Consider the following 27,946-nt stretch of genomic DNA (forward strand, 5'->3'; position numbering starts at 1 on the left):
AAACCCCCCAGGAATTGGCCTTATTCACTTCCATTGTAAGTCCCTCACTGTAACCTCGATTGGGCAGTTCCTTCTCTTTTCCCCCTATTTTTTAAAGGAGGGACGAGTCGAAATAAAATGTTGTGGTAACCAACATCATGCCATAAAAGTGTAGATTGAGTTTAACTTTAATACTTGGACACAGAATATTCCTTTAACTAAAATAATTTATAAAATAAAATAAAAAGACTAATCCTATATCTAGTTAATGTATTTGCCTTAATGTTTGTGGAGCAAAACACTGAGAAGTAACTAACCGATCACAAATTGTGTACAGTTCTGCAACTTTTGAACAACAAAAGGACATTTTAAATATTAAAGAGATCCTAAAAAAGGTCCAAAGTTGTTGAATGCTTTCTATGCCATTCTGGACTTCCAACAGACTCAGTGAGGTCCAAGTTATCTTAAATGAAGAATCAGTAACACTTTACAATAAGGTTGTTAACATTAACTGACAATGAATACAAATACATACCAATAAATACTAATAAAACACTTTTCAATAAAAAAAAGTTGTGCTTGTTTCTAACAATGAACAATTGTATTTGTGTCGACAAACATTAACAAAGAATAATAAATGCTATTGTTAATTGTTAGTTCATGATACCTTATGCATTAACTAATGTTTACAAATGGAACCTTATTATAAAGAGTTACCAAAGATTCTTATCATTTTATGGTGGATTTGTAGGAATTAAAATGAAGTAGTCATTAATCATCAATGTACTTCTAAATAGCAGGAAATGGCTTTAAAGTCCTGAGAAAGCATGCTTACAGACTTGGAGCATACCAAGATACACTTTTACCAGCTGCAGTGTGCAAGTTTTGTCTTGTTGATTTCTGTGAGGGGCATGTGAAATGTATGCAGGATTGCTACAGTGATGTGTTTTGACATCTCACTGATAAGTTGAGCAGGTAAGAACCGCTGCCTTGTCTTCCTGAAAGAAAGTAGGCTGACTGCAGCTGCTGTGGTGTGTTTGCGTATTTGAAAACTATAACCCACACAAACATACTCTCACACACAAACTGGCAGTTTTTCATAACCTGTCATAGGACTGATACTTGTCTTGGATTTTGTTGATGATTAGTTGTCAATTAATTGGTGATGAAACCTAAACTAATGTAGTGTAATGTAGAATTTTGATTTCAAACCCATGTTTTCAGTTTCGACTAAATAAAATACTTCTCTATCAGCAGAAGTATTTCAACACAAGGTACATACTGCAATGATCACATGTGTGTGCCCATTGCAAAACATTAACAGTGGGCAACATCCCTTGGACACTGGTATCACAAATATCAAGCATGATTTGTTTAACCTATGGAACTGTGTCTTTATTTATGTAAAACTATGCAAAATATATTTTTACCCATATGGAAACATGGACAGAGAGGGCAGTCATAAAACTCAAACTAGTCGTTAACCAATGACAGCCGAATGCAATCCAACACATTGTTTCTCACGCAGAAATGATTCCACTGGTTGTGCATGAAGGTTAGTAAGGCTGCATTAGTTCTGCCTTGTCTTGGAAGTGGATTCAGAAGATTGCAGCCATATTTTTCAGGAGGGTTTCTCGTGTTACTGAGTCACTTTTTGCCTTGCTTCACGAAGAGCCTGGAGGGTCAGAAAATGAGGAATGGATTGAAGTGAATTAAGAAACAACAATGAAAAATAAGCAAATATGATATCAGAGGGGAGGATTGCAGACAAGAAAATGAATAATGATTCTAGGCTCTATTATGACACCACAACTAGTAATGAAAAATATTCTAGCACTTAGACTTGTTTTAAATGAGGCACAAATACCTTATTTCGCCATTAGTGTCAACAAAAGCAATTGCAAAATTTCTAGAGTAATCCCATCGGCTTCCATTGATCAGACAAAACAGAATAATCCCACTCCAAACTCACACCATTGGTTGAGCCAATGTTGCTATGTCAACCAAATACAGCAAACAAACAGAGCATTGTTTTGAAAGCAGAGAAATCAACATGTGAATGGTTTACTTACAGACTCTGCATATTTAACTGGGAAGTGAAAAGTATTTAAACATGGAAAAAAATTGCACACTTCACCTTGAAATTGCCATTCTCCAATACTACTAGTCAAAAGAAATTCAACCACCCCTAAATGAAATGAAATCTGATGTTGTTTAGAAATACACAAAAGAGTACTGTAGTGATAACATTCTAGTAAGCATATGGCCATTCTTCACCTCTTAAGACTTAGCCAAACTAACAATGACTGGATGTTGGTTTCCTGTGATGTCCACAGAAACAAATGTATATATCCTGTGTAAGTCATTTTAATGTAGTTTGAATGAGATAATAGAAAAAGAGAGAGGCACATGAAATAGAGCAATGGATGAGGGAGAGAATGAGAGAAGAGGATAGGAATGTCTGTGTTGACCTTCTGGATGGCTTCTCTGGCAGAGTCGTCATGCATCAGTTTTGCCCGGTCCAGTGCCCTCTCAAAGTGTAACACACTGGCCTTGTTATTACCCAGCTTCACTGTGTGAGGTTACAGAATTATATTAATGTGCAGTGTAGAATAGATTAAATATTCAAAATGACCACGTTAACTGGAAAATTGAATTATTAAAGGAATAGTTCACCCATAATTAAAATGGTCATCTTTTACTCACTCTAATGCTGTTCCAAACCGTAAAAACTGTATGTCAAGCTCCAAAAGGATGAACAAACAATAAAAGCGAATTAAAAGTAGGCCATACAACTTGTGCGCTTTATTCCAAGACTTCTGAAGACATATGATAACTTAGTCTTAGGAACAAACCATTATTCTCTTAAAATCTTGCTTGAAAGCCATTATCACTATTCACTTTTATTGTATGGAAAAGACCAGCTTATATATTAAAGGGATTGTTCACCCAAATACGAAAATGCTCTCATAATTTACTCACCCTCATGCCATCCCAGATGTGTATGACTTTTTTTCTTCAGCAGAACACAAACTATAATTTTCAGAAAAATATCTCTGCTCTGTAGGCCTATACAATGCACATGAATGATGATCAGACCTTTGTAGCTCCAAAAATCACATAAAGGACACAAAGTAATCCATAAGAATCCAGTGTTTAAATCCATATCTTCATAAACTACATAATAGGTGTGGGTGAGAAACAGAAAAATATTGAATCCTTATTTACTCTAAATTACCTTTCAGATAAGAAACTGAAACTAAACAGGCAAAAGAAGGGTAAAAAAAAAAAAGAAATAAAGACATAAATATTGTTCTGTTTCTCACCTACACCTATTATATCACTTCTGAAGAAATGGATTTAACCACTGGAGTCTTTTGGATTACTTTTATGTTTCCTTTATGTGATTTTCTGAGCTACAAATATCTGATCACCATTCATGTGCATTGTATGGACCTAAAGCTGAGATATTCTTCTAAAAATCTTTGCTTGTGTTCTGCACATCTGGGATGGCATGAGGGTGAGTAAAGGATAACAGAATTTCATTTTTGGGAGAACTATCCCTTTAACTCCTTTTGTTTGTCTAAAGATCGTCATACAGGTTTGAAACATGATGAGGGTCAGTAAATAATGACAGGATTTTCATTTATGGGAGAACTATTCCTTTAATGGTCACAGGGTGTATGACTTCCTAGGCAGTAATCTGGGCAGTGTAGTTTGTACTCACATTCTACCTGTGCCACTAGCACACTGGCATTGAGCTGCCATTTCCCATCCCTGATGTCATCTGCAGCCGCAAGAGAGCGGGATCCATAATCTCTTGCTTCAATGTAACGCTTCAGCTCCAGGTAACAGCAACCGATCTCATGGAACAACCAGGCTTTCTCTAACCCACTACATACTAGAGGAACCTTCTCCTCCCAGCTACACCAACACATACATAAACACACACATAGATCATAACATAATCAAACTTAATGACCATTACATCAGGCATGAGCATATATTTGTCTGTGTAAATTAACACCAGCAAATACAAATTAATTAAAAGAATGCACTTACACCTCTATAGCTTGTTGAAACTTTCCGATGCGTGCATACACACGGCCGATATTGTCCAGAGCTCTGGATTTGCTGTCCATGAGATCACTGTGGAAAAAATAAATAAAAAAACAAACACACAAATAATATGTTCTTAATTGTTGTTCTCTAACCAACAAAAAAGACAAACAAATCAGCAAAAGGTCATTTTCTTGTTCTCAGTGAAAGCTCACCCTTGCTTAGCCAGCTCTAAGTCCTTCTTGTGATGATTCAGAGCCTTATCCATTTTCCCAAGATCCATCAGTGCATTACCTGAATGGATCATAAGTAAGAGAGAGAGAGACTCTAAACATGGAGTTTGGCTATGCATTCCTGATTGTGGTGCATTGATATTTTATATTTAGGTACTGTAGGTATAATTTGGGAGATCTGATTCCAGAACATTTGTACCAATGCAGCTGTGCAGGTTCCCAATCACTTCTTTTTTATTAGGCAGAACCCCATCAGTCCATCCCTGCACTGCCTTCATGAGCTCACGGGCCTTCTTCAGGCTGCTCTCTGCCTTACCTGCACTCAAGGCTGTAAATGGAACAAAAGAACATGTAAATACACCATGTTTACAGAACACATACATAACCACTTGAATAGGCTATTGGAGTGTGTTGGCAGTTGCTTGCATAACACCTAACCACTGACCAATCAACTGTAAGATTGAGGCTAGACTTTGGCCAGGGTAAAATATTTATTTGATCATTAATTTTCAACGGAAATAGATTGGTATAAAAATTGTTATTTTAGAAAAGAAGGTTTTAATTTAATGGTTAAAGGTAAAGTTATTTAAAGGAATATTCCTGGTTAAAAAAAAAAAGTTAAATGTGCTGTAAGCAATTTCTTTCATGGAAAAGTATGCAAAAAGAGTCCTACTACCTTAAAGACATTAATAAAATAAGTGTCCTGAGATATCTCACTGGTTTCTGTGATGCTTTTCATCTGTCAATCATTTTGCTTGTTCTCACAGTGTTGTATTTGAAGCGGATCATTGAGGCTATGATTCATAATGTTTGTCAGTTGAGGGTGCTATTGTGCTACTGTTGAATTTGACAACCACATGAACAAAAAAATTCTGCTCTTTTGCTTGGTTTTGGTCTCAAAATGATCTTTTAAGGACGGAGTTTAGAATGAGGGCCGTGGCTAATTCATTGAAGATTCAGAACGCTAAAATCACTTACAGCACCTTTAAGCTCAATCAACAGCATTTGTGACATAATATTGATTACCACAAACAATATTTTTAACTTGTCCCTTGTTAATTTAAAAATTGCAGTTACAGTAAGGTACTCACAAAGGAAGGGAATGAACATAAACATTAAAATACACACAAAAATCTATTTAAAAACGTATAGCCACAAGACCCTCATTTTTATCACACTAGAGTCATGTTAACATATTCAATATGATTTTTGAGTGATAAAATCACTAATGGGGTAATAGGGCATTGCCTTGTGAGGTTAGTTTCAAATTAATGTTAACATGTATAATGCTTACATCTTGTTTTTATACTTTTGATACAATGTGTCTTTTAATGTTAATGGACTAGCCCTATTTAATTTCATTGTAAATTCACTGCAGTTATTGAATCTTTTTTTTTTTTTTTTAATAAACAAGGTACAAATATTTTTGGTGGCAATCAACATAATGAGACAAATGCTGTTGACGTAGATTAATTTGTACTGAACTCTGAATATTCCTTTAAATATCTCAAAGTATATATGTAAATAAAGACTGAATATACATCAACTGATGGTCCTTCACAACATCTCGTGTTATATGCAACTCAGTGGACATCAGTTGTAGCTCAGTTGAATACAATGCACTGCATGTGTCCATTGTAAGCATTTCGTATGAGTTCTGCCCCTTATCCTCAGATGAAAAATGTCTGGTACACAGAGAAGTAGATAAAATCCATCAAAATATCGTTTTGTGTGAGTTATAATCGGAGTATGTGACTAGGAAACTAAAGCTGTGACTTTGATCTCTCTGAACTCTCCAGAGGTTCACCTGTGTCAATTTCCTCTAGGCTGGTGAGGACATGGCGGGTGGGATCAGAAGGGGGTTTGTGAAGAGCACGACTCCACTGCTGCTGCATCAGTTTTCTGTCCCGCTGGCGTGCGTAGATGGGCTTCTGCTGCTGCCAGAACTCCGTCCGTGTGTCCAGATATGAGATACAGCCTTCAATCAGATCTTGCACACGCTCTCCAGTTCGTATTTTACCTTTTATGAGATCTATATTGGATCAGATAACAATTCACTATCCTGAAAACACAGCTACACACACACACACAACAACAACAACAACAACCGCCATTCGCCACTAAGTGGCGGTGACATCACCATGATGTGCACGTTAAGTGTCGAATGCCCACTGGCAGGAGGTCACGGGACAGATCCAACAGGTGTCACGGGTCGACTGACTGAGATGACTGGCTGATGCACCACCTGTGCCCCCTACTGTGCCAACTGCTGATACCAGTCATCTGCAAGTCCACTCAGCTCCACATCCTCCTCTACCACATCACTCCATCTCTTCTCAAGCCTGTGCCACGCCCGCTTAGCCCCCTCTATCCGGCCGAACAAAAGCTGTTTAGGCATGCGGTGGCCGGGCATGCGGGCTACATGACCCAGCCAATGCAACCTTGCCTGCCGGAGGAGCTCACTGATGGGACTTTGTCCACATCTTTCAAAGATTTGTGAGCTCCTCACACAATCCAGCCTGGTTAAACCCAGGATGGATCTTAGGCAGGCCAGCCTAAATGTTTCTAACCGGCGAAGATGTTACATTAGGGGGTCCACATTTCGTAAGAGAAGGGAGGGAATGACCGTGGCTGAGAATACCTGAAGCTTCGTGCGGAGTGACAAATCAGGAAGCTTCCACACAGCATTACGCAACCGATGAAAAGATAATGCCGCTCGACTAATTCGGAGTGAGACCTCTGCTGTCAAACCGGAGCTGGTAATAAGATCTAGGTCTTACACACACACACACACACACACACACACACACACACACACACACACACACACACACACACACACACACACACACACACACAAAGATAACCACGCAAAAACAGGTTTCACCTAGATCTGCAATACCTATAATATCAGAACAATCACACAAACCCTCATCTTGAAGAAGTTTCTCCAGGTACTCTCTGTCGCGGTAAAGCTCTCCTAGAAGTTGCTTGGCTGTTCTTTCCCTTTTGGGCATCTTCTGGCCGTGCTGTCTTGGTTCCTTCTTGTGAGAATCAATAAAATGCTTTTGACGAACCTTTAGGATCATATACAACAAAGAAATACATGTTACTTACTTCATGTATTTACTCAAATTAACAAAAATGCACACACAAACAGTGGTAGGATGTACGAGGAAGGCAAGAGGTGTAAAAAGAGAGAGAAAAAATAAATAAACAATACCAACTCACCCCAATAGATTTGTGAAAGTAAGCCAAGTCTCCTTTAGTCTCCAGCTTGACAGAGGAAGGACCTTTGGAATTAGGAGAGGGAGATGGACAATGATGCTGACATGGGTTTTGAAATTGTAACATAACCAAGGTTTCTCAATTGAGAAAATAAAGTCACTTTGCAGTGTAACCAAAATACAGTATGACCTCCACATTTTTCATCATGTTATGTCTAAGATTCCTTAATGACTTACTCCCCACAGAGTTGCCAATTGCCTCTTGAGCTTTCTGAATACCCAGTCTGAACTCCTGAAGCTCTGGACGTAGCTTATGGCCTCTGTGATAGTAGACCAATGCAAACTCAAAATCGCCCATAGTGTACAGGGCCTCTGCCTTTTGGTACAGACCCTACAGGAGACATGAGGATGAAATAATAGAGTCACAGGTTGCCTGTTAGCAGAAGCTTTTCATCCAAAGCAACGTAGAGTTATGAAGAGACAAAACACCCAAAACAAACTCCAAGGTCACAATGGTATTGAGTAGGTTTCTGATTATTCATCATGCTTTTGTTATCACAATCCCTCAGTAGTTGATCCTGGCATTGGTGATGGGAGAAAGGTGCCCAAAATCGTGCCTCCCTTGCCCTGCGCAGAGCTCTCAAGATCACAATGGAAGAAAGGTGCCCCAAATCGTGCAATCCCGCCCCTGCACAGAGCTCACAAGATCGCGATGGAAGAAAAGTGCCAACAGGCTACTCAGCCTTAAAGGTTCTAAATGGTTAGGATTATGGATTTTGTTGATGTTGATATTCATTAAGGGGGGGGGGCGCCATGTTGGATCTCGCCAAGGGCACCATGTTAGCCAGAACCGCCACTGCAAGCCCTTCATGTCTTGGCATGCTTTTTGGTAATAAGCCAGCTTCTTAACATTAGGTTGTTGCCATCATAAGTTTCTTACACTTACTAGAAAATCTTTTGATTTGAAACATAATAAATATCAGAACCAAAAATGGAAGAAGGTGATAGAATAGGCCATCTAGATACACCGATCAGCCACAACATTAAAACCACCTGCCTAATATTATATAGGTCCCCCCGTGGCACCAAAAGAGTGCCAAGCCGCATCTCAGAATAGCATTCTGATATGATATTCTTCTCACGCCATTCTCTGTTGACCTCTCTCATCAACAAGGTGTTTCTGTCCACAGAACTGCCACACACTGGATATTTTTGGCACCATTTAGAGTAAACTCTTGTATGTGAAAATCCCAGGAGATCAGCAGTTACACAAATACTCAAACCAGCCTGTCTGGCACCAACAATTATCAATGCAATTATCTAATCAGCCAATCATGTGGCAGATACTGGTCAGGAGCTTCAGTTAATGTCCACATCAACCATCAGAATGGGCAAAAAATGTGATCTCAGTGTTTTGGAGTGTGGCATGATTGTTGGTGCCAAACGGGCTGGTTTGAGTATTTCTGTAACTGCTGAGGGGGGCACGAGGGGGACCTCCACAATATTAGTCAAGTGGTTTTAATGCTGTGGCTGATCGGTGTATTAGTGCCCTACTTCTGTCAGAATTGTCATCAGATAAAGCAGTGTTTCTCAACTGGTGTGTTATATATATATATATATATATATATATATATATATATATATATATATATATATATATATACACACACTATAATTTATTATTATTACTATTAAGACTAGCTACATAGACCTAACCATGTTAGCCTAATGATGAGCCTTTCCTCCTGTGTAATATGTATGTTCTATTTGAATGATATTAGAAACAAACAAGATAATAATATGCACATATAAATAAATATTCTCTTAAATTGTTAAAAGGGGAGAGAAAACTTTCGGTCGCTTTTGTTGTTTATGTCAACAAAACAAATAGTCACTTGATGCATGGCCTTATACTTGAAAACCAAGAACAAATCTAAGCAAGATGAAAGGAAATGCAACTCAGGATACATTAAATACAAGTTATGCTTTTACTATGATGGGGTACCACTTGATTTCCAATGTAAAATCTGTCCTGAAGCAAGACCAGTTGAGAACCACTGAGATAAAGTACTATGACGCCCCCTTTAGGACATTAACTACATTGACCTATCTTTACACTTAGCTGAACATCAGTTGTTTTTTTCAAAACCTTCAAATATACATCAAACAAGGCTCCAACACATTAAGACAAAAAAACTCAACTAAGCTTATCAGGTATTAACGTAATAACAGGGGGGAAGAGTGAAAAAAATATATTCATTGGAGGCCAAAAGCTTGGAATATTGTACAGATTTTGCTCTTATGGAAAGAAATTGGTACTTTAATTCACCAAAGTGGCATTCAACTGATCACAATGTATAGTCAGGACATTAATAACGTGAAAAATTACTATAACGATTTTTTTTTTTTTTTTTTCAGAACTTCTTAAACTAATTCAAAGAGTTCTCATCAAATGACACAGCAATGACAACTTTGCAGATCCTTGGCATTATAGCTGTCAGAATGCAGGTGACACTAAGGTGACATTTCACCCCACACTTCCTGCAGCACTTACTATAGATGTGGCATGTCGGGCACTTCTCACGTGCCTTACAGTCTAGCTGATCCCACAAAATCTCAATGGGGTTAAGATCCATAACACAATGATCTGTTGTCAAATGTCTGTGTTTCTTTGCCCACTCTAAACCTTTTGTTTTTGTTTTTCTGTTTCAAAAGTGGCTTTTTCTTTGCAATTCTTCCCATAAGGCTGCACCCCTGAGTTTTCGCTTTACTGTTGTACATGAAACTGCTGTTGAGTGGGTAGAATTCAATGAAGCTGTCAGCTGAGGACATGTGAGGCGTCTATTTCTCAAACTAAAGACTCTGATGTACTTATCCTCTTGTTTAGTTGTACATCTGGTCTTCCACCTCTCTTTATGTCCTTGTTAGAGCCAGTTGTCTTTTGACTTTGAAGATGGTAGTGTACACCTTTGTATGAAATCTTCAGTTTTCTTGGCAATTTCAAGCATATTGTTTAAAAAGAAACAACTTTCTCTAGAAACTCGTCAGTCAATCATTGTTTTAAGGAATGAAGGTGTATAATACACCTTCATTCCTTAAAACAATGATTGACAGATGAGTTTCTAGAGAAAGTTGTTTCTTTCTTTGCCATTTTTTACCTAATATTGACTTTAAGACATGCCTGTCTATTGCATACTGTGGCAACTCAAAAACAAACACAAAAACAATGTTAAGCTTCATTTAATGAACCAAACTGCTTTCAACTGTGTTTTATATAATGGCAAGTGATTTTCTAGTTCCAAATTAGCAATTTACATGAACACTCAAGGATAAGTTGCTAGAGTGATGGCTGCTGGAATTGGGGCCTTTCTAGATTTGATAAAAAATGAAGGTGCTGTTTTTAACATCAGTAATGTCCTGACTATACATTGTGGTCAGTTGAATGCAACTTTGATGAATAAAAGTACCAATTTCTTTCCATAAGAGCAAAATGTGTACATTATTCCAAACTTTTGGCCCCCAGTGTATATCCTATATATTTAAATAAAACATGTTATTTTTGTAAACCAAAGTTAGGTAATACACTCCAAAAAATGATTTATAAAACACTGAACAGTTGATATGTTCTGTTATGATCTGTTGTTTCAATGTCATTAGTGCAGAAAAAGTAACTGTTTTGTTCAAAAATAAATATAAACAATATAAAATCAGCTGAAGGATAATAATCCTTCATAATCTTAAAATTTATTTATTTTGCTTTTGGTGTAATTTTGTATTTTAGATAATTTGTTCCATCCATCCATCATTCCATCCATCCTACTTACATTCTGCAGATTGCAACATCATAATGAACTCTTGTGCCATGTTCACATTGAAAGCGTTTTTGCATCCATCTGCACTTTTTTAAAATATTATTGTTGTCCTTTGTGAACATGAGCTTGAGACAGATGCTGCGGCCATTAAAAAGTACTTCATGTGTTTTGAAGAGGCAGAAAAAAATAAGAGTAGTCACACATACCGTGTTCATTTTAGGACATTCTCAGACCTCGGTATCAGTTCAGTTCTCAGACATCAGACAGAACGGCATTGCACCTCAGAATATAAGGGTTCAGGTCTCAGGAAAAACACTGTCATGTCTAAGTGCAATGTCATTCTTGTGCAATAAGGCATCATATCAAACTGCCTCAGACCTAAAGACATCAGACCAAACGTCATCAGACCAAACTGCCTCAGACAAAAAGGCATCAGACCAAAAGACATCAGACCAAAAAACATCAGACCAAAAGACATCAGACCAAAAGGCATCAGACAAAGCAGTCTCGGAAAAATTAATTTTATGCCTTTTGTGTAGTCTACAGATGACATATTTCTATATTATTGTATTATACAAATATAGAGTTATATATTGTAAATGTATGTTCTCATGTCTTTTTTGTTAGAAGGGCTGTGATAGGTTATTGGTTGCCCTAGAACTACACAATGCACAAGGGAGAGCAGTTTGTCTAAACTGAATTCTTTTGATTTTATTAAAAATAATGCTTTATTTTATTTCATTTTGATTTATTTAAATTATATTTTTGTTTATTATTGATGTAAAAAAAAAGTCACAATAACCGCCAACTTTGTTTGATTTTGAGCCACCCCTTTCATTGATTAAGATGGAGAACAGAGTAATTTTAAACTTCATGAATTTGTCTTTTCATGACTGTTGTTTAGATTTTGTTGCTTTACTACTGAGGATAGGATGATTATAATAACTATAATAATGATTATTATTATTATACTGTGTTTATATATTTGTTTCCACACAGACATCTTCAAATTCTGTTGTTGGATGATACAAATTTTGAATCATTAATTTAACATTAATCATCATTATACAATCATTAATTGTATTTTTAAAGTGTCATATTTTATAACTTAAGCATCAAATGAAGAAGTTATCCTGTGATTTACTAAAATATTGTGTAAGACAAAGCAAAAAATGGCAACTAAATTGTTGTTACATGAAGCTTAGCTTCATATACAAACTCTGCTATTAAATTATAAATTAAAAGCTGTGCATAACATCCTAATATTTTATTGGTGCATGGTTGAATGTTGTGAGTACTTGTTACTGAATGAGAACACTTGAAGAAGTCTCTATATTCCTTCTTCGGACAGACACACGAACACAAAACAGTTTGCACTCTAATTTTAATTAACTAAACATTTTGCACATTGTATAGTTCTGTATACTTCTGTATATTTTGCATATTTTCTACTATATTTTATGTATTCACATTATATTTCTTTATAGTCTACTATATTTAATTATTTTATTTATTGATGTGGGTGTAGGTCCTTATTTCATTGTTGGTTCTGTTTGTTGTTACACTGTGGTCATTATATTTAATCAGTTTAGAGGTGCTGTCTCCTTCAGCAATAATGATTTAAAGACTCTTTTCAAATTTAAACATAATTCATAAAACTAATCTGGATCTCCCAGATGGGGCTTCTAATTCAATATGATAACACTCTGAATATCATTAGCAGCAACATAACCTCAAGAGACTACAGAAATAATACAAATGTGTACACACAAGATAGGCCTATATGTTAATTAGTATCAGTCAATGCATTGTTAACAAACAAACAATGAACAATAGTATTTTGATCAATTAACATTTAACATGCACTCAAGGCAAACACGAAAACATCATATTATTAAATACATATTATTATTATCATCATCATACTATCCTCAGAATAAAATGGTCTGATGCCATTTGGTCTGATGACTTTTAGTCTGATGTCTTTTAGTCTAATGTATTTTAGTCTGATGCCTTTTAGCCTGATGCCGTTTGGTCTGATGCATTTTGGTCTGATGCCTTTTAATCTGATGTATTTTGGTCTGATGTCTATTGGTCTGATGTCTTTTAGTCTGATGCCATTTGGTCTGATGTCTTTTGGTCTAAGGCCATTTGGTCTGATGACTTTTGGTCTAAGGCCATTTGGTCTGATGACTTTTGGTCAAAGGCTGTTTGGTCTGATGCCTTGTAGTTCAATGTCTTTTGGTCTGAGGCCATTTGGTCTGATGCATTATTGTACGAGACTTTAGACATGACAATGTTTTTCCTGAGAAATTAACTAGTCTGAGTAACGATGCCGTTCTACCTCATGTCTGAGAACTGACACTGAGGTCTGAGTATGTCCTAAAATGAACAACGTACTCACGTCAATTGTCAACACACCTTAAAGAAGTCCTTGTTGTCTTTGAGGGATGCCTCGGCATCGTTCAGCGCGCTCTCTGCATCTCCCAGCTTCACATAACACTTGGATCTGGCCACCAGACAGGTCTTTTCACCCGGCTGCAAACTTAAAGCCTTACAAGACAGCAGATGAGACTTATTCTATCCCAAGAGACTTATTTACGCTAAATACCGATAAACCACTCAGTTTAGACGATCAATTGTATGAATAAAGGTGTATTTCCTGTAAAGTAACAAACTCATTACAACAAGTTATTACTAGCTTACCGCGGAGAAGCTCTCAGTAGCTTTAACATATTCTCCTTTGTGAAACAGCTGGTCACCTTCAGCCATATAGGTGGTAAAGGTACTCTTCGGTCCTTGCTCTTCTCCGTTTTCGAACATGTTATCGTATTTTTGTCTGCACTATATTAAAACCTTTCAGTACAAACAGATATTTGTTCGAGACGGTCCTGTTCTCTGTATCCTAGCAACGGGCCTAACAAAACCCAGGGGGGCCAATGAACTGCGAGAGGAAATTTGATTGGCATACTAACAAATATTACGTCATTCCGATACTATTTCCATTTATTTTTTAATTTTACCCCTGGCCTAAATTATAAATCTATTTATTTTTATTCAATTTAGTTTGATATTTTTGTATGAACCATATAATTTTCACTCACCGACCACTTTATTAGGAACACTTGTATATCTACATATTCATGCGATTATCAATCAGACAATTGTGTGGTGGCAGTTGAAATGCTTAAAAGAATTCAGATACGGGTCAGGAGCTTCAGTTAATGTTCATATCAACCATCATAATGGGGAAAAATGTGATCTTCGTGACATGAACCGTGGCATGATTGTTGGTGCCAGACTGGCTGGTTTGAATATTTCTGTAACTGGTGATCTCCTTGGATTTTTACACACAACAGTCCCTAGTCTACAGAGAATGGTGCGAAGAAGAAAAAAACATCCAGGAAGTGGCAGTTCTGTGGACGGAAATGCCTTGTTGATAAGAGGTCAATGGAGAATGGCCATAATGTCTATGGTAACTCAGATAACCACTGTGTACAACTGTAGTGAGCACAATAGCATCTCAGAATGGTCAATCCTTGAGGCAGATTGGCTACAATCAGAATGAGCTTTATTGACAAGTGTGCTCATGTATTAGGAGAAACAAGTGCACACAGAACATTATAGTGAGACAAAATATAAACAAGGTAAGAGTATAAAGACCTACAAAAAAAAAAAAATACCAACATAGAATGTCATTTGAACATGTGGTAATATATGTGCAAGGTAGGGGTATGTATAGTTATTTAATTAAATGAGTGATTTTACATATGTACATGTTATATTTATACATTATTGCACTACAGGAGTCCTGAAGGCAGTTAAGTTATTCATGTGGTAAAAGGCCTAAGGTTAAAAACTGTTCTTGTGCCTGGATGTCCTGGTGCTGAGTTCTCTGGAGCACTGGCCAGAGGGCAACAGTTCAAAAAGGGCATGGGCAGGGTGTATGGGGTCCAGAGTGATTCTACCTGCATGTTTCCTCACTCTGGAGACATACAGCTCTTGGAGGGTGGGTACCAATAATCCTGTCAGCAGTCCTGTTGTAGTTTCCTTCTGTCTGAATCAAACCAGAGTTATAGATGTACACAGGACAGATTCAATAATGGCCGAGTAGAACAGAGTCAGCAGCTCCTGTGGCAGGTTGAACTTCGTCTATGTGGGTGTCCCACTTCAGGTCCTGTGAGATGGTAGAGCCCAGGAACATGAATGACTCCACTGCTGCCACAGTGCTGTTCAGGATGGTGAGGGGGTGATTTCTCTTGATGTCCCCTATCATCTCCAATGTTTTGAACGTGTTCGGCACAAGGTTGTTGTGACAACAGCAGAATACCACATTGGGTTCCACTTGTTAGCCAAGAACAGAAAGCTGAGGCTGCAGTGGGCCTGCCGTCTGCATGTTGCAGCAGAAATCGTGATTTGTCAGACCAGGTGTTTTCATAATAGTCTATGGTCCAGTTTTGGTGAGCCTGTGCCCACTGCAGCCTCAGTTTCCTATTCTAAGCTAACAGTAGTGGTACCCGGAGGTGTTGTCTGCTGCTGTAGCCCAACCACCTCAATATTTGACATGTTGTATATTCAGAAACTCTTTTCTGCATAACACTGTTGTAATGTGTGGCTATTTAGGTTACTGCCACCTTTCTGTCAGCTTGGACCAGTCTGGCCATTCTCCTCTGACATTAACAAGGCATTTCAGTCCACAGAACTGCCTCTCGCTGGATGTTTACCATTTTCGCACCATTCTCTTAACACTCTAGAGACTGTTGTGCATTAAAATCACAGGAGATTAGCAGTTACAGAAACATTCAAAGCAGCCCGTTTGAAACCAATCATGCCGTGGTCGAAATTGCTGAGATTATTTTTTTTTCCACATTCTTATGGTTGATGTGAACATTAACTGAAGTTCCTTACCCATATCTGCATGATTTTTTGCATTGCACTGCTGCCACACATCCCATTTTTCCAAGTAGTAATAAAGAAATTATTTCCCCCAACATAAAAGAATGATATTTGTTTCAGCAAACATTCTAAACCTCTTGAAGATCACTTGTGAAACTACAGCATTAAAAACATTCCTGGTTGGGCTAAACATAAATCACTATAAAATGTGCTACAGAGAATGAGCATTTGGTGAAGGGGGAAAACAGAAAGAGGCTTACTTTATTTACATGGCTTTTTAAAAACGGTCCATAGTCAAGACTGTTCCTGCATAGTGAGCAAAGTCAGCAAGGAAAGTGTCTTACAAATGCACTGTAGATCTTTCAAGATGAGCAATTTGAAGGTATTCCAGACAAATGTTTCATTGTTAAATAGTAAACTGTCAAATACAGTAAGTGAATGCTGGAGCACAACAAATCAATTAAAGGCTTTAGTTAAAATCAGAGGAGACAAACAATTGTGGCTCACCGACCAAGCCCTCAACTTACATGGATCCATAACATACACAATGCAGCTTGTCTGATATCCAAAACAAGTCCCTCAAAAGGCTCTTTAATTCAGCAATGGACAAATCAATGCCATCCAAACATTAGTCTCTCTCTCTCTCTCTCTCTCTCAGAGTTTAACCTAAAAGAGTTAAGATCCTAGTGCATCTAAAGATGCTTCATCCTTCCAAGGCTCACATCCAGCAAATTTACAATAAATATACATATCAAAAAAATGTAAGTGTATTCCATAGTTAAAAAAAATTAAACAGTCATAAACTATCAACACAAAAGAAACACTTTACATTCCAGTAAAATGTACAATGCAGCGAGGGTTTGAATGGCAACATTGACAATGAACTTTACAGAGAGGGGTGTGGCCATTAGGTGCTCAAAATGGCAAACTTTAACGCACTCTCTTCAAATCTCTGTATGCAGTAGTCAAACAATCTGTATTGGTTTACCCAAATCAATGAGAGAGTACACCTGGCCTGCATTAATAATTTCTAATGAGTTTTGGCATGATGCGCTCCCATTCAAATGGCAAATGTTTGCTGAGGTCTTTTAAAAAATGGTTTACAATGTTGCATAAATATAATCTGTGGAATTTTGACATTTTTAAACAACCTATGTTCACTAGCAATAATTAATACCTGCATTACTCCATATTTTTTTTTTTTACTGACGTCCTTTGGATATAGATGATTTGGATCATTTTGTGAACTGTAAAATATGCTTGTGGGGGGCTGTGTATGGGATGACAGGAAATGAGACTTGAGTACTAATGGTCTAGTTTACCCCATAAATGGATGTTCTGTCATCATTTACTCGCCCTCATGTCAGTCCAAACCCCTAGGACTTCATTCCATCAATGAAACACAAAAGAAGTTGAGCACTATGTTATTATCAGTCACCATTCACTTTTATTGTATGGATGATGCAGTGAAAGTGAATGGTGACAGACTAGCACTTGACATCTTATGTGCTCCATGAAAGTCATACAGGTTTGGAAAAACATGAGGGTGAGAAAATAATCATTTTGGGTGAACAATCACAAAGTACTCCTATTCAGTGTCTGGGAGAAACTGTGGATTTGACGAAGGCATGTAGGCACCTTGAAACATTCTGAGTAAGTTCTCCCACTTATCAAATACATCATCTTAATATGTGGTCAAGGCTTTTGGAAATGGAAAAATTCACCAAAATATTAATTTCTAAATGTTCTTGAAAATATTAAATGTGAAGATGGTGATGCATTTGGATGATTTAAAAAAACAAACAAAAAAAAAACTAGAGCTGTATAACATGGGCTAAAAAAGGACACCTGTCAAAGAGAGCTGTGCAATGAATCACGTTTGTCTGGTACAGAATGGTCATGCCCTTGCTGTTGTTGTCTTTGTGCAAAAACAGTAAAACAAGTCAATGGCACAGACGCACGTCCAACTGTGGGGCCGTGCCCGTTACACAGAGAGCAGGGATGGAGGGGAGCAGTCCGGGTCAGGGGAATTCAGAGGTTGTGGAACTACTGCATACATGCTGGAAGCCAAGTTAACCAAACTGGAAGAAGAAATTTCCAGGACCAGAAGCTGCAGGACAAAAAAGTTATTAAATTAATATGAAAATGATCAGAAATTAGGAGAACATTATGCATAATTAATGATCCACAAAGCACATTAGCTGTAGAGCATATATTGTCATTATTATTTGCAAAAACTTTACTTAAAGATGAAGTGTGTAGTTTTGGCACCACCAAACAGAACTGCGCACACACACTTTGTTGATCGTTGAAACGGATAGTCCTGCCCTCTACTCGTGGCATTGGTTAAGTTAATGTGGTTGGGTCTCATGAGACAGGGCGCTCAAAACAATTTATTTTCATAGCGCCACAGAGATAGTTAACAGTTTTGGGGAAAATTGACCTACAAATGGCTTACTTATAGAGGTCTCGGCAAATGGGACATCATTTTTACACCAAAAAGGTTACACACTTCAGCTTTAAATGCCATAGCAATATATACTCACCTTAAGGATTATTAGGAACACCTGTTCAATTTCTCATTAATGCAATTATCTAATCAACCAATCACATGGCAGTTGCTTCAATGCATTTAGGGGTGTGGTCCTGGTCAAGACAATCTCCTGAACTCCAAACTGAATGTCAGAATGGGAAAGAAAGGTGATTTAAGCAATTTTGAGCGTGGCATGGTTGTTGGTGCCAGACGGGCCGGTCTGAGTATTTCACAATCTGCTCAGTTACTGGGATTTTCACGCACAACCATTTCTAGGGTTTACAAAGAATGGTGTGAAAAGGGAAAAACATCCAGTATCGCGGCAGTCCTGTGGGCTGAAAATGCCTTGTTGATGCTAGAGGTCAGAGGAGACTGGGCCGACTGATTCAAGCTGATAGAAGAGCAACTTTGCCTGAAATAATCACTCGTTACAACCGAGGTATGCAGCAAAGCATTTGTGAAGCCACAACACGCACAACCTTGAGGCGGATGGGCTACAACAGCAGAAGACCCCACCGGGTACCAATCATCTCCACTAGAAATAGGAAAAAGAGGCTACAATTTGCAAGAGCTCACCAAAATTGGACAGTTGAAGACTGGAAAAATGTTGCCTGGTCTGATGAGTCTCGATTTCTGTTGAGACATTCAGATGGTAGAGTCAGAATTTGGCGTAAACAGAATGAGAACATGGATCCATCATGCCTTGTTACCACTGTGCAGGCTCGTGGTGGTGGTGTAATGGTGTGGGGGATGTTTTCTTGGCACACTTTAGGCCCCTTCGTGCCAATTGGGCATCGTTTAAATGCCACAGCCTACCTGAGCATTGTTTCTGACCATGTCCATCCCTTTATGGCCACCATGTACCCATCCTCTGATGGCTACTTCCAGCAGGATAATGCACCATGTCACAAAGCTCGAATCATTTCAAATTGGTTTCTTGAACATGACAATGAGTTCACTGTACTAAAATGGCCCCCACAGTCACCAGATCTTAACCCAATAGAGCATCTTTGGGATGTGGTGGAACGGGAGCTTCGTGCCCTGGATGTGCATCCCACAAATCTCCATCAACTGCAAGATGCTATCCTATCAATATGGGCCAACATTTCTAAAGAATGCTTTCAGCACCTTGTTGAATCAATGCCACGTAGAATGAAGGCAGTTCTGAAGGCGAAAGGGGGTCAAACACAGTATTAGTATGGTGTTCCTAATAATCCTTTAGGTGAGTGTATTCTGGCCACTAAAAAGACAGGGTTTTATTGTATATGGCCATGCAAAGGCAAAATGTAAAACATACAAACTATGCTCTGTTTCAGAGAAAACAAAGTTACATTAACTAGTGAAATCCACAGCAAAACCAAATAACATTAAGGTGATTTTTCAGTTTTGCCTTTGTACAGCAGTATAGTCTGAATATGTGATAAATGGATGATTAGGAGTAAAAGTTGTGCCTTACATGAATTACCTTCGAAACTGAACCCACCAGGACCACCAAAGAATGCTTTAAAAATGTTGTTGGCATCAAAGTCTGAAAGAGAACATGCACAAAAAAAAAAAAAAACAGACAAATGCTAAACAATTATTATATGCCAACACAGAGCTAATAACATTCAAAAAGGGGTCATGCCATGAAGATTAAAATATTAATTGTATTATAAAATCATCCTGAAATAAAATTACATTTTAGAATTCAAAAATTCCTCACCATCCCAAAGACCAATTATTGTTTCCACCCTGCAAAAACTCATTTTGAACACCCCCCCCCCCTCCACAACATACATAATCATCACAGTGAATTTTGAGAGCGAGACCACTGAAAGTTGCACTATTTTTACTGTAGTTTGCTTTTAATCAATGAAAAGATTAAAACTTTGAGATAGGTAGCCAGATGTTTTTGTGTTCCTGCTTGAGGACAGAGCCTTCTGAAGGAATGAGTGATTAAAACAAAGCGTCAATTTGGGACTATAATGTTTTTGGAACATTTTCTCTGTGGACAGCACAGTAATGCTGATGAGTAATGAATGTAATTCGGTTTAAATTAGTTTGTTTGATTTGCAAGGAATTTTTTTAATTGCCTAATATCCCATGAAGAAATACATAATTCATCACAAAGTATCGTTTTGAGATTAAATTATGTTAGAAGAACACTGAGCACGAAGAAATACTGTGAAGTATACACTAGTAAGGCAGCCAAGCTGTCTTAACTGTCTCGTGTTAGCAAGTATGTCATGTATTTCAGCCGAAATGAACACGTCAGGACGCCCTTTGCACAGTCATTAAGTGGCTATTCAATCACTGGAGACCATCTTCACCAGTCGACAGGGAAATAATTTGTGCGGGGGAATCCCCACCCAGCGAACATCTATTTGTCCACATGGAAAGCGTATTAATGTGGACAGCAATAGGGGAACACCACAAGTCCAGTGTCACGTATTCTCTTTACAGCTGAATACAGATGCACTGTCGTCAAAATTAGATTATCACCAAATCTTGTATGCCTGTTAATATAATATTGGGAAGCAACAGTGAGCAGACTTGCACTGGCGGGAGGGTGTTCGCTCAGCAAAAATGTTAGCCAATCAGAACAATGGCCGTTTCTTAAAGCTGTAGTATGTTTGAACAAAGCGTTTCATACAGGAGGGCTTAACAGGTTAGAAAAAGGTCATGTAATACTACACTATGACTGTTGTTTGTGCAAGAAAACTACACAAACATTAGTGAACCTCAAGAAAGAAAGATAAAAATCTTAGAAGAAATTAGTTTATCTTTAGCAAAGGCTTCATTAACACAAATTAAATTTACAAAATGACATGCCATCGTTTTAATTTAACTTGTTAATAATAAAACTACGTGTTCAGTTGTGTATTAATTTGATGCGTTATCATAATTGGTTTTTAAAAATTGTGAAATTTAATTGGCATTACCTTCTAAAACTCTGTTCATGCAACATCCCTATTCCACCCTATATAGCATTGACAGAAAAAGAGTATAAGTGTGAATTTGTGTAGGGTACAGACCCATATTCATGTCTTCTTCCTCCAGATCGTGGCCACTGTCGTAACGGGACTTTTTCTTGGGATCAGACAGCACAGTGAAGGCCTCGCCCACCTCCTTAAACTTCTTCTCTTCCTCCTTCTGCACCTCAGTACTCGCTCCACTATGTCGATCTGTAAGAAATACAGACTTTGAGAGATTAAATATGTTTGAGTCCTACTTGTACGCTACTGGCTATTGTACCACCCCTGGGACAGATTTATGAGAAATGCAGATTTGTGTCAGTCTTTAAGCAGGTAGTAGTTTAAAGCTTTCCTCATGTGAATCAAGAATGAAAATCTTTTATGACTTATGTCAATGAGGCCAGAATAGGAGAAGGAGCCACGAAGAAATACAGTTATGTCTGTACACTTGATGCATATATATTTGAGTCAGAGTACCTGGATGGTGCATTAGAGCTCGTTTGCGGTAGGCCTTCTTGATTTCATCTTCAGTGGCATTTTTTCCCACTCCCAGAACTTTGTAATAATCTTTCCTCTTGCTCTTTTTTAGCTCCAACTGAGCATTCTTCAACAGGTTCTTGTGCTCTGAAACACAAAAAACAAAATTCTCTTAGCACGGGGGTCCATGCTAGGCTAAAAACAAACACTAGCCGGCCGGCTCTCCCGTCTATCCTGCTCTCAAATATTTGCTCCCTGGACAATAAACTGGACTATATCCGACTCCAGCAGGCTACGCAGCGTAAGTTTAGAGACTGCTGCGTCTTTGTTTTCACGGAGACGTGGCTCAGCGACAGAGTTCCGGATGCCGCCATTCAGCTAGACGGGCTCGACTCGTTTCGTGCCGACAGAAATACAGCTCTCTGCGGTAAGACTCGCGGTGGTGGCTTGTGTGTTTACATCAACACGGAATGGTGCAAGAACTCTATGCTAGTCTCTAGTTACTGTTCATCGCTGTTGGAGCTTGTGACTGTTAGATGCAGACCTTTTATCTACCACGGGAATTCACCACTGTTTGCATAACCGGAGTTTACATTCCCCAGCGCTAACGCTAAGGAAGCGCTCTGTGAACTGTATGGGGCTATGAGCTGAACTGCAGAACGCTCACCCCGACGGACTGTTTATTGTCGCCGGAGATTTCAACCATGCAAATCTCAAGACAGTGCTCCCTAAATTCCATCAGTATGTGGACTTTGCAACGAGAGGGGCTGAACGCGCTTGATCTTGTTTACACAAACATCCCAGGCGTGCGGCGAGCCCCGCCCCCACCTCGGCTACTCAGACCACATCTCTGTTATGTTAATTCCAGCATACAGACCGGCTCGTCAGACGCACAAAACCGCTTCAGAAGCAGGTGAAAACCTGGCCAGCAGGAGCCATCTCTGCTCTTCAGGACTGTTTTGAGTGTACTGACTGGCACATGTTCAGGGAGGCTGCAACATATGGCGATTCTACCAACTTGGAGGAATACACAGCATCAGTGACCAGCTACATCAGCAAGTGCATTGATGAGGTCACTTTCTCCAAGACCATCACCACACGCTCCAACCAGAAGCCGTGGATGACTGCGGAGGTGCGCACGCTGCTGAGGTCCCGAGACTCCGCCTTCAGAGCAGGCGATAAGGCAGCCCTAAGAACAGCTAGGGCCAAACTGTCACGGGCAATCAGAGAGGCAAAGCGCGCACACGCCCAGAGAATCCACAGTCACTTCCAGGACAGCGGTGACATGCGGCGCATGTGGCAGGGCATCCAGGCCATGGCCAACTACAGGACAACATCAGTTGCCTGTGACAAAGATGCCTCCCTTCCAGATGCGCTGAACGACTTCTACGCTCGGTTTGAAGTGCAGAACGACGTGATGGCGAGGAAGTCCACCCCTCCTCCCAACAACCAGGTGCTCTGTCTTACCACGGCAGATGTGAGGAAAACTCTACGTAGAGTCAACCCACGGAAGGCTGCTGGACCAGACAACATTCCTGGCAGAGTGCTCAGAGGATGTGCAGACCAGCTAGCAGATGTTCTTACCGACATCTTCAACATCTCTCTGAGCAGCCCGTTGTTCCAACGTGCTTCAAGGCCACCACCATCATCCCCATGCCAAAGAAGTCTTCAGTGTCCTGCCTTAACGACTACCGTCCCGTCGCACTTACACCCATCATCATGAAGTGCTTCGAGAGGCTTGTCATGAGGCAGATTAAGACCCAGCTGCCCCCTCACTAGACCCACTGCAGTTTGCGTATCGTTCAAACCGCTCAACGGACGATGCCATCACCACAACCCTCCATCTGGCCCTCACCCACCTAGACAATAAGGACTCATACGTTCGAATGCTGTTCATAGATTTCAGCTCAGCATTCAACACAATCATTCCCCAGCACCTGATTGGAAAGCTGAACCTGCTGGGCCTGGACACCTCCCTCTGCAACTGGATCCTGGACTTCCTGACTGGGAGACCTCAGTCAGTCCGGATCGGGAACAGCATCTCCACCACCACCACACTGAGCACTGGGGCCCCCCAGGGCTGTGTGCTCGGTCCACTGCTGTTCACTCTGCTGACTCACGACTGTGCAGCAATGCACAGCTCGAATCACATCATCAAGTTCGCCGATGACACGACCGTGGTGGGTCTCATCAGCAAGAACAATGAGTCAGCATACAGAGAGGAGGTGCAGCGGCTGACGAACTGGTGTAGAGCCAACAACCTGTCCCTGAATGTCGACAAAACAAAAGAGATGGTTGTTGACTTTAGGAGAGCACAAGGTGAACACACTCCGCTGAACATCGACGGCTCCTCTGTGGAGATCGTCAAAAGCACCAAATTCCTTGGTGTTCACTTGGCGGAGAACCTCACCTGGTCCCTCAACACCAGCTCTATCACCAAGAAAGCCCAGCAGCATCTCTACTTTCTTCGAAGGCTGAGGAAAGCACATCTCCCAACCCCCATCCTCATGACATTCTATAGAGGGACTATTGAGAGCATCCTGAGCAGCTGCATCACTGCCTGGTTTGGGACTTGCACCGTTTCGGACCGCAAAGCCCTGCAGAGTATAGTGAGGACAGCTGAGAAGATCATTGGGGTCTCTCTTCCTTCCATCAAAGACATTTACAAAAAACACTGTATCCGCAAAGCAACCAGCATTGTGGTCGACCCCACACACCCCTCACACAAACTCTTTACCCTCCTCCCGTCTGGCAAGAGGTACCGAAGCAGTCGGGCCCTCACGGCCAGACTGTGTAACAGCTTCTTCCCCCAAGCCATCAGACTGCTCAATACTCAGAGACTGGTTTGACACACACGTGTCCTGAGTTGCACTTTAATTACTGTCACTTTATAACTGTCTGCTACCTCAATAACTGCTATGTGCATAGAACATTATCTCATAGTACGTTATGTTTACATTTTTAGAAACTGTCATCTTTTTGCACTACTGAGTACTGGTCGGCGCTGCACTGTCTATTGTCCTGTTCATTGTCAGAAATTTGTTGTACTGTCCCGTACTTTTTGCACATGTTTGCACGTGCACTTTATATAGGTATATATATATATATATATATATATATATATATATATATATATATATATATATATATATATATATATATATATATATATAGGTAGTTTATACAGGTATTTTATTTCGTTGTGTGGTCTCATGTGGTCCTATGTTGGTCCTTTGTTGTTTTTATGTAGCACCATGGTCCTGGAGGAACGTTGTCTCGTTTTGCTGTGTACTGTACTAACTGTATATGGTTGAAACGACAATAAAAACCACTTGACTTGACTTACTCACCCTCATGTTGTTCCAAACCCATAACTTGCTTCCATGGAACATAAAAGGAGATGTTAGGCAGAATGACAGCCTTAGTCACCATTTACTTTTATTGTATACAATTAAAGTACCTTTTCCCATCTTTTAAAAGATCATTTCCATACAATTAAAGTGAATAGTGGCTGAGGCCGACCTTTTGCCTTTCATCTCCTTTTGTGTTGCACAGAAAAAAGAAAGTCATATGGGTTTAGATTAGGGTTGCAACTAACAATTATTTTGATAATCGACTAAATGATTAGACTATTCTGCGATTATTGCAATGATTAATCATTTGCTCTTAACCGATTATTCAAACTTAAAGGTTGTATTAAATGTGCTTACTAACAATAAAAGTTTAATTTGGTAAAGAAATTCACAGCAAAAAAATTATATTGTTCAGTGTTTTTGTCTTGTTTTCCATGCAAAATTTTCTAAAAATCCTTAACAAGATACATTTACTTGAGAAGCAACATATATGATATTTACACTTGCTTTAAGAGGATGTATCTAAAATAAGTGTATTTTGTATACAAGTATTGTTTTACTTGGTTATACTTCTGTGAGTGCAGTAACTACAAAATATACTCATATTCAAGATCTATTCTCTAAATGTAAGTCTAATTATCTTATATGCTACTATTTGACAACTAACTGAACGCATGTTTTTTTTTTTTAAAGGATTTTTAGATATTTAAAGGGTTTAATAAAAATGTGTCACACTCATCTGTGTGATCGTGCCTTAGGCATGCTGCATGGAGGCATGAGGACTGCAGATGTGGCCAGGGCAATAAATTAAAATGTCCATACTGTGAGATGCCCAAGACAGCACTACAAGGAGACAGGAAGGACAGCTGATTGTCCTCGCACTGGCAGACCACGTGTAACACCTGCACAGGATCGGTACATCTGAATATCACACCTGCGGGACAGGTACAGAATGGCAACAACTGCCTGAGTCACACCAGGAACACAATCCCTCCATCAGTGCTCAGACTGTCTGCAATAGGCTGAGAGAGGCTGGATTCAGGGCTTGCAGGCCTGTTGTAAGGCAGGTCCTTACCAGATATCACCGGCAACAACGTCACCTATGGGCACAATCCCACCTTTGCTGGACCAGACAGGACTGGCAAAAAGTGCTCTTCACTGACGAGTAGCAGTTTTGTCTCACCAGGGGTGATGGTCAGACTCGTGTTTATCATTGAAGGAGTGAGCATTTCACCGAGGCCTGTACTCTGGAGTGGGAGAGATTTGGAGGTTGAGGGTCCGTCACTGTCTCAGGCGGTGTGTCAAAGCATCATCGGACTGAGCTTGTTGTCATTGCAGGCAATCTCAATCCTGTGCGTTACAGTGAAGACATCCTCCTCCCTCATGTGGTACTCTTCCTGCAGGCTCATCGTGACATGACCCACCAGCATGACAATGCCACCAGCCATACTGCTCGTTCTGTGCATGACTTCCTGCAAGATAGGAATGTCTATGTTCTGCCATGACCAGCAAAGAGCCCGGATCTCAATCCCATTGAGCATGTCTGGGACCTGTTGGATCGGAGGGTGAGGGCCATTCCTCCCAGAAATGTCCAGGAACTTACAAGTGCCCTGGAAGAGTGGGGTAACGTCTCAGAGCAAGAACTAGCAAATCTGGTGCAGTCCATGAGGAGGAGGATGCACTGAAGTACACCAGATTCTGGCCACACCAGATACTGACTGTTACTTTTGATTTTGATGAGATCAAACGTATAATCGTCAAATGGAAATGTGTCGCAATTTTATTGTCCATGTTGTCAATGTCAAAAAAATAATTTCAGCCCCAATTTGGAAACATTTTGATGTAGAAACAGTTCAAACTGACACACACCTTTAGTCTTCTCTGTTTGATAGACCTTCTCGTAGTCTCGGACGGCCTCTTCATACTGCTCTGTGTCCATGTAACTGTAGTTTCAAACCACATGGTTAATGTTCAGGCATAGTTTCAGAATATGGGCTAACCTGGCGCACTCAATGCATCAAGTTTCCACTAGAGCTGGGCAATGTGGCTTTAATTTTTTTTTTTTATCTCAAATTAAATCTCAATAATTATGTATTTGTTTTGAAAGGGCTCAAAAGTATTTTTTTATTAAATCAAAAGGAACCATAATTTCCTCCAAACAGTCATTGTAGCCAAGTAGATTAAATGTTTGAGGCATTCAATAAAATTTGATTTGAAAACAATGAAGGCATGTTTCTCAGTTTTTCACAAAATAAACAAGGGATAAAGTAATGATGAGATTTTGATATGCACATATATTTATTCATTTTTTATTTCATACACAAAATGCAAAACACACAGTGTGTGCAAAATCTACACTTATTTTTTGGAACCTGTTAAATATTGCATAGTCCTAAATGATTCATTTGGGACCAGGTGAA

At 39.4% G+C, this 27,946-nt stretch overlaps 2 protein-coding genes across 5 annotated transcripts in view; both read right to left on the reverse strand.

The window, feature by feature from the left end:
* Window positions 1-1,368: 1,368 nt before the first annotated feature.
* LOC127648229 (outer dynein arm-docking complex subunit 4-like) lies at window positions 1,369-14,198 on the reverse strand. Of its 3 annotated transcripts, none has more exons than XM_052132807.1 (12): window positions 14,017-14,198; window positions 13,732-13,863; window positions 7,736-7,889; window positions 7,503-7,564; window positions 7,201-7,348; window positions 6,079-6,303; window positions 4,471-4,599; window positions 4,254-4,332; window positions 4,042-4,128; window positions 3,707-3,903; window positions 2,451-2,551; window positions 1,369-1,654 (listed from the first exon to the last, which is right to left on the reverse strand). In XM_052132807.1, the coding sequence occupies exons 1-12, from the start codon at window positions 14,131-14,133 to the stop codon at window positions 1,619-1,621; spliced, it is 1,467 nt and encodes a 488-aa protein (XP_051988767.1). In that variant the 5' UTR covers window positions 14,134-14,198; the 3' UTR covers window positions 1,369-1,618. The 3 variants fall into 3 exon arrangements, with proteins under 3 accessions (XP_051988767.1, XP_051988768.1, XP_051988769.1); XM_052132808.1 differs by having other exon boundaries at window positions 13,732-13,855; window positions 14,017-14,177; XM_052132809.1 differs by lacking the exon at window positions 6,079-6,303.
* Window positions 14,199-14,491: 293 nt separating this feature from the next.
* Window positions 14,492-27,946, reverse strand: part of LOC127647407 (dnaJ homolog subfamily C member 7-like) — a 35,247-nt gene continuing 21,792 nt past the window's right edge. The window contains exons 10-14 of one of the 2 annotated variants that reach the window (XM_052131621.1): window positions 27,396-27,469; window positions 22,174-22,320; window positions 21,757-21,906; window positions 20,205-20,267; window positions 14,492-18,316 (exon numbers count right to left, since the gene is read on the reverse strand). In XM_052131621.1, the coding sequence (XP_051987581.1) occupies window positions 18,279-18,316; window positions 20,205-20,267; window positions 21,757-21,906; window positions 22,174-22,320; window positions 27,396-27,469 (472 nt within the window). In that variant the 3' untranslated portion in view covers window positions 14,492-18,278. Of the gene's footprint in view, window positions 18,317-20,195; window positions 20,268-21,756; window positions 21,907-22,173; window positions 22,321-27,395; window positions 27,470-27,946 lie in introns of both variants that reach the window. The other variant, XM_052131622.1, reaches the window with a different exon arrangement.

The sequence above is a fragment of the Xyrauchen texanus genome, chromosome 8, assembly GCF_025860055.1.
Source record: "Xyrauchen texanus isolate HMW12.3.18 chromosome 8, RBS_HiC_50CHRs, whole genome shotgun sequence".
Classification (NCBI taxonomy): Eukaryota; Metazoa; Chordata; class Actinopteri; order Cypriniformes; family Catostomidae; genus Xyrauchen; species Xyrauchen texanus.